Source organism: Myxine glutinosa, chromosome 2 (genome assembly GCF_964187855.1).
Source record: "Myxine glutinosa chromosome 2, kmMyxGlut1.1, whole genome shotgun sequence".
Taxonomy (NCBI): Eukaryota; Metazoa; Chordata; class Myxini; order Myxiniformes; family Myxinidae; genus Myxine; species Myxine glutinosa.
The window spans coordinates 238,393,099-238,402,089 of NC_136262.1; the positions used below are offsets into that span (position 1 = coordinate 238,393,099).

Sequence of the window (8,991 nt, forward strand, 5' to 3'; positions counted from 1 at the left end):
GTATACCACCTGCACACGCGAAGGAAAAAGAGGGATTAAGCAATTGGTTCATGTCCGTCTGTCTGTCTGATCAGTTTATGATGGAGGAACAGTTTATTTAAATCGAATGTTTTATTTCGAACATGAATCAGAATGTGAATAGGAAGATAGGTTTGCCATTTTTTTTGCTAACAGCCCTAACTTTGGCTTCGAATTTGTCCCGATCACACATGCGCAGAGAGGAGTGAGACAATATTTTTATTCTGTCTGTCTGCCGAACGAAAAAACAAAATTAAAAATTATTCCAAACAGGAAACTTACTGTTTTTTAAGGACGTCATAAAGGACACAAACAACATTTATGAGGAATAAATGTAACTTGTTAGATATGGTAACACTGTTTAAAATGGCGGAACACTGTAGAATACAAATCGCCTTCGTAATACTTCCAATAACCTCCAGTTTTGCAGTATTTGGGCAAGTTATATAGGCTGGTGTATAACACTGTTTCCATTGCACTAAACTTCCGGAATTTTAAACAATCTTCAACGTCATTATTTTATTAAGACTGAAGTATATACCTTAACACTGCGTGGGGTATCATGTTCAATGCACCCTCTAGTTTATACTGTTTAGAATGTATCCAATCACCTCTTTTCACCCTCACATTAGTATGTTCCTTCCTATTGTTATATTGCTCTTCTATGAGCCTTGACATCTATGTCTGTGAGCCTTGTTTTTTTGTAACCCTACATAAATGCAGTTATTCAAAGTATTCAAGAATTTGTGATGTCCGAAACTGTTATTTTCCTTTCAGGGTAACGAGTCACAAAACATTCTCCTCATGGATGAAGTTCGGGATCTACACTCGTTAAACCCACAGTCAAGTCGTGTGGCTGAGAAAATACTTCCCCACGAGACAGGTTTGCTTGGGGCCTGCGTGATGAAAGAAACCACTTCGCAGGAGTCTGAGGGGCATCTTACATCAGTCGAAGACACTGCTATAACCACGGTACCAATTTGTCCGGATGCATCTTCCCCCGACGCTTCGTCCACCACAGGGCCTGATGAAAATCGTGTCTCATCTAAGCTCCCCAACACAAAAGCTGCCTTACCTGCCGAAGAGTCAGCTTCAACAATGGCAGTTCTTTCGGTTGTTGCAGGCCACTGCCAGGGCAAGGTAGCGGTCAATGACTCAGGAAGCACCCTGCATTGAACCTGAGCACGCCTGAAGCCGTCTGAATGTTTTGGGAAGGACTTTGGCATTTTCCTTTTTGGCATAGCACTAGGTGAAATCCATGAAGGGTTTTTTTTTTTTAATGAACTCCAAAACAACTACCTCATTTTTGTTTTATTTTGGCATTGTTGTTATCCTTGTTGTTGCTTTAAAAATGTGCATTTTGCATTTGAAACAAGCTCAGTGTTCATACTTTTTCAGGCAGTGTTGTCTCAGGTCACTTCATTTTTTTCAACGTCACACCCCAAATGTATCTACCTCTGGGTCCCCAAGCCCCATTACCAAGAGTACAATTTCTTGACTGCTCTTTCTGAACCTCAAAACAAGCAAATTTGTGACTTACCAGCACAATCTTTTAAAACTGCCACATGTCCTTTTCATCAAGTGTTCCTGATCAAATTGCCAGTACGTCGGATGTCACCTCGGCATGGTGATGACGCGGCAGATCTCCATAGTCGACTGAAAACATCATATGAAGATTGCTTGCATTGCTCATTAAGTGACGTTTATTTGGTGGATTTTTTTGTATGAATATTGTGTGGAAATTGACTTAAAATCTATTTGAGATGTTAATGTTTTGCTATACATTCTACCTCAATCGTGTGCTCACTCAGCATGCTGGCATTTCCACATTCCTGTTTGCCTTTTTCAGAATTTAACATCATTTTAAGAACATCACCATTTGTACCGAGCCATAATACATTCGATACAGTACGAAACCTCTGTCAACCTTCTAACGGTTTAAATAACACCGATGGCTCTCTTTCATATGAGGAAACTCGCAACAAGCTATTTGGCCGACGAAACTGTACGTCACTAAAGTTTCCATGATCCGTGTGCAAAGTTACAAAAAAAAAATTGTTTTCTTTCGTCCAAAATTGTATTACGACTTAACTGAATTCAGTTTTAAATACCCATGACCTCTGGGATGTAAAACTAATGATATAATCGATGGATGAAATCAAGAGGCCGTTGATTGGCGTATGTTAATCGCCATAGCAAGCAAGGAAAAGCTGACGTTTCTGGCATTAAACTTTTGTTGGTAATGCCTGAGATGTGGGTTCCTTGCTTCCTATGGTGGTCAGCTTACTATCAATGTCCTGTTGATTTGATCCATTGTTGTACCTGTCCGCCGATGCAGATCGACACTAGCTTTCACCAGCAACACTAGTTCTTCATTCAATTTATATCGATCTTAACATCAGTTTACCACTCCATTCCCATAAATGCTTATTTCTTTTAAACAGTAGGCCATTGTGCACCAAAATTCCAGCCAAATGCAAAATTTATGTCCTCATCTATGGAGGCACTGCATCAAAAGCATCGCTACGTCCTCTGAAATGATACAACCAGCAACCAGATTCTGCATACACTCGAATCAACCACTGCACCCTCACAGTTACCAAAGGTGTGCTTTGTTTCACATGTCACTTCACTGAAAATGTGAAATCTTTCATAAGAATACATATTTGAAAAACATGCATATTAATCAGGAATGGTCACGTTGCTCAAAATGGTGAATTATCATTGACAAGTCACTGATTACACATGAGCATTGCATGTTCTTCTTTACAAAATCAAAGCCACTTACAGAGGAAACTAGAATGGCACTCAGTAGAGAGCATACCTCCACCTGGTTGGCCATATCACTCAATGATGAAGAATGACTTTAAAAATTCTACTCACTGGACCCAGTTCCGGATCTTCACCAAAATTGAATCGATTCTTCCCTGTCACACACACAACCTGTCCAACAAGTTTCGTCCAAATCCATCAATAACTTTTTGAGATCCTGATATGTATACTTTTGGTCCTATCTCCCAATGGTGAAGAATCACTAAAAAGAATTAATTAATTCTGATATCCGAATCCATATTCAGATCTTCACCAAAATCGACTCGATTCGTCCTGGTCAGACACCCAACCGGTCCACCAAGCTTCGTTAAAATCCGTCCACAAATTCTTGAGATGTCCTGCTATGTATAGTTTTCGGCCCGATCTCCCAATGGTGAAGAATCACTTTTAAAATTCCATTAGCCAGATCCGAATCCGGATCTTCACCAAAATCTAAATATTTCGTCCTTGTCACATTTGCTACATGTCTGCCAAATTTCGTCCGAATCCGTCCACAACTTTTTGAGATATTTTGTTCACAAACGGAGAGACAGACAAACGGAGAGACAGACAAACGGACAGACAGACAAACGGACAGACAGACAAACGGACAGACAGACAGGGGTGAAAATATAACATCCATCCACCTTTGGTGGCGGAGGTAATAACCAACATGTCACTGTTTCATTACTCAGCAAACAATGCAAGTTGAAGGATTGGGACATCAGCGCTCATGAAGATTCCTCTGCTACGTTCCTTGTTGTTGAAAAACAAACCAGATTGATGTATTTGATTTTGATTTCTACCTTCCTGATGATATCTGCTTTGTTCGCACCGATGTTTATGGGAAGAAACTGCAGCTCATCGCTGGACAGTTGAACAAAAGCAAGAAGGTTGTTTCCTCGTTTTGTTTGTAGATTCCGACTTCAATGGTCTCATTTAAAGGAACCATGCTTTTGAGTGACTTTGACCGACTTACCTTGAAGGGGATGTTCTAGTTGATGCAGGGTCACAATTCCTTTTTCGTTGCTCCTGATGTCAGTTGTCACTTCCACTATGAGTACGATCAAGCTGAGTGGTAGATAGATGGATTTTAGTGAAGGTTCACCGATGTCTTTTATGAAGAAAACAGTGTGCAGATGTTATTCAAAAGAATATCAGCACACAAAATGACATATGTTTGGTTTTAACTTTTAGGTGAGCCCCCAGAGGAGAGGTGGTGGTCTCACAGCTTGAGCGATCACCAAGGATGGAAATACAATGTTGATGACCATACGTTTCTTGCAAAATGATCTGGCCTTTTGGTTTTCCCATGATGCTGCCCAATACGTTTTTTGCCCGAGTACCATTTGTTGCATTTTATTTCAGTTTGTAATGAACAGAAAATTGTTGATTCTTAGCAAATGAAGAAATCTGTCTGAGCAGAAATTTCAAAGTTTTGGAAAACGGTTTATCAACTTGTGCAGAAATCCCTCTTGTCTTCAATTTGGTCCTATTTTAAATCCAATTTATTCTTCATGATTTTTTAGTATTCAAAAGCCCTTTGCATTCTTTATTTACTTTTTTAGGCATGTTAGGTGGTGCTAACTTTGGCAACACCTCAAGATTCCATCTTCATTAGACTTGGCTCAAACCAGAAAAGCTTTCCACCAGAAAAGTGTATCTTCATCTCTGAGATAAACATACAGTCACGTGAAAACGTAAGGACACCCCATGTAAAGTTTTGACTTTTTCAACATATTTCAACATACAGCTATTTGATCTTCATTTCAACAATATTGATAGATAAAGGTGATATAATATAACAAATATCATGAAACATTTACATTTTGTAGTCCATTGTATAATTTAAATAAACATCAATGCAAATTTCGCATGTGGAAAAAGTAAGTACACCCTTGGCTCTAATAGGTGGTATTTCCCCCTTTGGCAGAAACAACCTCAAGTAGGCGTTTCTTATAACTGTCTACCAGTCTCTGACATCGACTGGGAGAAATTTTTGCCCACTCCTCCATGCAGAATTCTTTCAGCTGTGCGATGTTTGAGGGGTTTCTTGCATGCACAGCTCGTTTCAAATCCCCCCACAACATAGTCAGGTTCACTATGTTTTTTCGTTCAAAATTTTGGTAGATTAGCAAAACTACATTTTTGGAATATTCAGAGCATGAGGAATCCAAAAATTAATGTTTACATTTGCGTAGACACCTTTGCGAAAATGACACTCAGGACAGTGATGAAGATCTGTAAAAGCATATTCCTGAACGGTATAGACCTCATAGATCCTGTGTATAGGACTTATAGTTCAATCTGATACTACCTATAACTTCCTATAACAACCTATAACTTCAAAGGACTTGCAATATCATGTATTATGTAATACAGTTATATCACAAATATAAAGACAATGGTTTTCAATTACCTTTGTTTGTTGCTTTTCTATAATCCTGAGCACTATTTTGAGGCCTTTATTGGATTCCTTGACCCAGAAAACATATGATTAGCATATTTAATTAAGTCTCTAGGTTGACTAGAAGCCGAGATCGCGCAAAATATGTATTTTATGGCGACCATTTTCAAAATCCAAAATGGCGGCCATGCAGGTGTCTGTGCAAATGCCAACATTGATTTTCAGATTCTCCATGCTCTGAAGATTCCAAAAATGTACAGGTTTGCTAATCCCAAAATTTTGAACGAAATTATATTTGTTAACATAGTGAACCTGACTAACATCTCGATGGGATTTAGATCCGGGCTTTGACTTGGCCATTCCAGAACCCTCCATTTCTTTATTTTCAGCCATTCCTTGGTGGATATACTGGTATGTTTAGGGTCATTGTCATGTTGCAAGGTCCACCTTCGGTTGAGCTTCAATTTTCTGACAGATGGCCTCACATTATCCTCAAGCACCCTCTGGTACAATAAAGAATTCATAGTGGATTCTATGATGGTGAGCTGCCCAGGCCCTGATGCAGCAAAGCTGCCCCAAACCATAATATTTCCACCACCATGCTTTACAGTTGGTATCAGGTTCTTGTGGTCAAATGCTGTCTTTGGTTTTCGCCAAACATGTCTTCTGGTACTGTCGCCAAATAGCTCGACCTTTGACTCATCTGTCCAGAGCACATTGTTCCAGAAGTGCTGGTCTTTGCCGAGGTGTTCATCGGCAAACTTTAGTCTTGCCCTGATGTTCTTTCTGGACAGCAAAGGTTTCCTCCTGGCACACCTCCCATATAGATCAAATTTGTGCAGCCTCTTTCTAATGTTAGACTCGTGCACTTTGACATCAACAGTGGCAAGAGCTACCTGTAGGTCCCGTGATGACATTCTGGGGTTCTTAGAGACTTCTTTCAGCATCTTGAGGTCTGCTCTCAAGCTGAACTTGCTAGGGCGGCCTGGCCTGAACAAGTTGGCAGTTGTTTGGAATCTTCTCCACTTGTACTTGATCTTCCGGACAGTTGAATGATTGATTTCAAATTGTTTGGAGATCTTTTTAAATCCCTTCCCAGACTCGGAGGCATCCATAACCTTCTTTCTGAAGGCCTCAGAGAGCTCTTTTGATCTCGGCATGGTGACGCCGCACACTTCAACAACAAAGAGCAAACCAAACTAAATGTCTGAGGTTTAAATAAGACAAGTTCCTCCAAGATCCTCTCGAACGATGTTCTAATCATTTGCACCTGAGCTGATGCACCTGATTCTAATTTTAGGTATTTTAAGTAGTGATAAATGTAGGGGTGTACTTACTTTTTCCACATGCGAAATTTGCATTTATGTTTATTAAAATTATACAATGGACTCCAAAATATAAAAGTTTCATGATATTTGTTATATTATATCACCTTTATCTATCAATATTGTTGAAATGAAGATCAAATAGCTGTATGTTGAAATATGTTGAAAAAGTCAAAACTTTACATGGGGTGTACTTACTTTTTCACGTGACTAACTCGCAACTGAACATGATCAGGTCTTTATCATTCAAATAGAAAAAAGTGTCTTCCTGATGGCACATTCAGTCATATACAAAGTAACACCAAGATATGTAATAATAAATATTGCTTATGTTTTCCCAAAACTCCCTGTAACCTGCAGTGTGTGATAACATTTTAGGGTTCTCTAGGGAAAAGGCACAAACCAAGGTACATTGATTCATGCAAAGAACTTCTTGAATATGAAGACGTGAATATGATGTGCAACTTTGTCAGCTTATCACACATTCCAGAGGTTTTGAATTTGAGCTTTTAGAAGTGTTACATTTAAGGGAGCAAAATATGGTGAAAGAAAGAAAAAATAGTGCATATATGTAAGACAACAAAATAGTGCATATATGTATGTACAGTATATGCACATTATGGAATTTTTTATGACATCAATATGATGTGACTTTTTCGTGTGGCCACTTATTCTCATGTACTTCCAAACGTTTCCTTTTAAGTCGCAATGGCTTTCATATCCTTTCTTTTCACAAGTTCAATTTCATAAGTTCACTTTAACGGCTTTCATTTCATAAGTCACAACAGCTTTTATACCCTAAAAATAACAGTCCACAACATAATGCCATAATGAGTTATTTGATAAAGACCTCCAATTTTTTAAATTTAAATTATACTATTTTATGCTAAAGTTTTAAGAAGGATAGTTTTCTTAATTTAACATTGTAAGAAGTTACAATCCCCAGTGTAAGAAGCTAGCGAGTAGTTATTTATTTTTGTAGATTTTTTTATTTTTTTTAAATGTCGATAACACTAAACTACACACATATATATGTATATGTATGTATATGTCTATATATATATATATATATATATATATATATATATATATATATATATGTGTATATATATATATATATATATATATATATATATATATATATATATATATATATATATATACAGTATAATATATATATATACATATATACATATATATATATATATATATATATATATATATATATATATATATATATACATATATATATATACATATATATACATATATGTATACAGTACATATATAATTCACCGTTCTTTTGCCAAGTGGTTAGTTAAGCTTCATTGCTCCACACTTCATTGTTCTAAGGATGAAACTCCCTCACTTCAAACCTTCAAGAACATCCCCGCAATGCCATCGTAATCAAAACAAGCACCGAAATTGCACAATAAAAATTCCAAGCAAGTTATCTCGATATTTTCTATAAGTTAACTTTGTCCTTTCGTCCTAATGATGGATAGCGTTTTTTTTTTCTTCAGGGCTGTGTGCATTTGCATTTGATATTTAACACGCGACATATTATCTGATGTTTTGCAGCAATCAAAGTTACAGGCTTGTTGCGATTTTTAAAGAGTTCCACTAATCAAAATATTCCTTTTAAACCTTAGAACATTCTTTTTAGTCGATGTGAAGCAACATGCTTTTCATTTTCACATGTTCATTCATTGTTGCGTTGTTCGTTTTCAATGGATTTCCATGCTTTCTCAGGAGTTTCTCTTTCATCGTCTTCATTAACAATAAGTTTTCTATTTTAAAGAAGTTTTCATCCAACGTGAAAAGTTTTTTCCCCATTCATGGTGATGACTTTTTGATCCTTTTGCAAGAATAATTGCGGTTTGATGTTGAGGTGTTTCTGGTCATTGTCAGTGCGTTGCTGTCTGGAGACACTGAAAGACTTTGATTTTTTTTTTACTTATTGTGAAAAAAACTTCTTCAGTGTTGCAGAGGTCCAGTTCAGTGTCGGGAGATTCCCGCTCAGTGCAAGGAGCTGAATGCTCAGGGATGATCATTTTTTCCTCTGGTACCTCTTTCCTTTTTCTTTAATGAATGTAAAGTGTTCAACAGGGTATTTTACACTACTTGCCATATTTTTTCATGATGGGATGCTGCAAAACAAGGTTACTTTCTGCTGTGCTGAAAGTTTTGCAAACCAGGAATGATCATGGATTTTGTATGATGCTGGACTTGTTTGTTTGTTTGTTTTTTTCTTCATTTTTTTTTTGATTTTGAATAGATCTTTCCTCAGAAATTGAGGTTGAATTTTTATACTTTCTTACTTAGTCTACCATTTATGTAGTTTAATTGTATTGTAGAACTAATTCTTGTCAATAGTAGCGTTGTACCATTGAATAAAATATTTTCATCAGCAGAACCAATGTGAAATAA

The 8,991-nt window shown here is 37.1% G+C and overlaps 1 protein-coding gene across 1 annotated transcript in view; it reads left to right on the forward strand.

The window, feature by feature from the left end:
• The window catches only part of IGDCC3 (immunoglobulin superfamily DCC subclass member 3), a 137,440-nt gene extending 135,654 nt beyond the window's left edge, over nt 1-1,786 (forward strand). Inside the window, exon 14 of the mRNA XM_078772378.1 lies at nt 796-1,786. Coding sequence (XP_078628504.1) covers nt 796-1,194 — 399 coding nt within the window. The 3' untranslated portion in view covers nt 1,195-1,786. The remainder of the gene's footprint in view (nt 1-795) is intronic.
• The last annotated feature ends 7,205 nt before the right edge of the window (nt 1,787-8,991 follow it).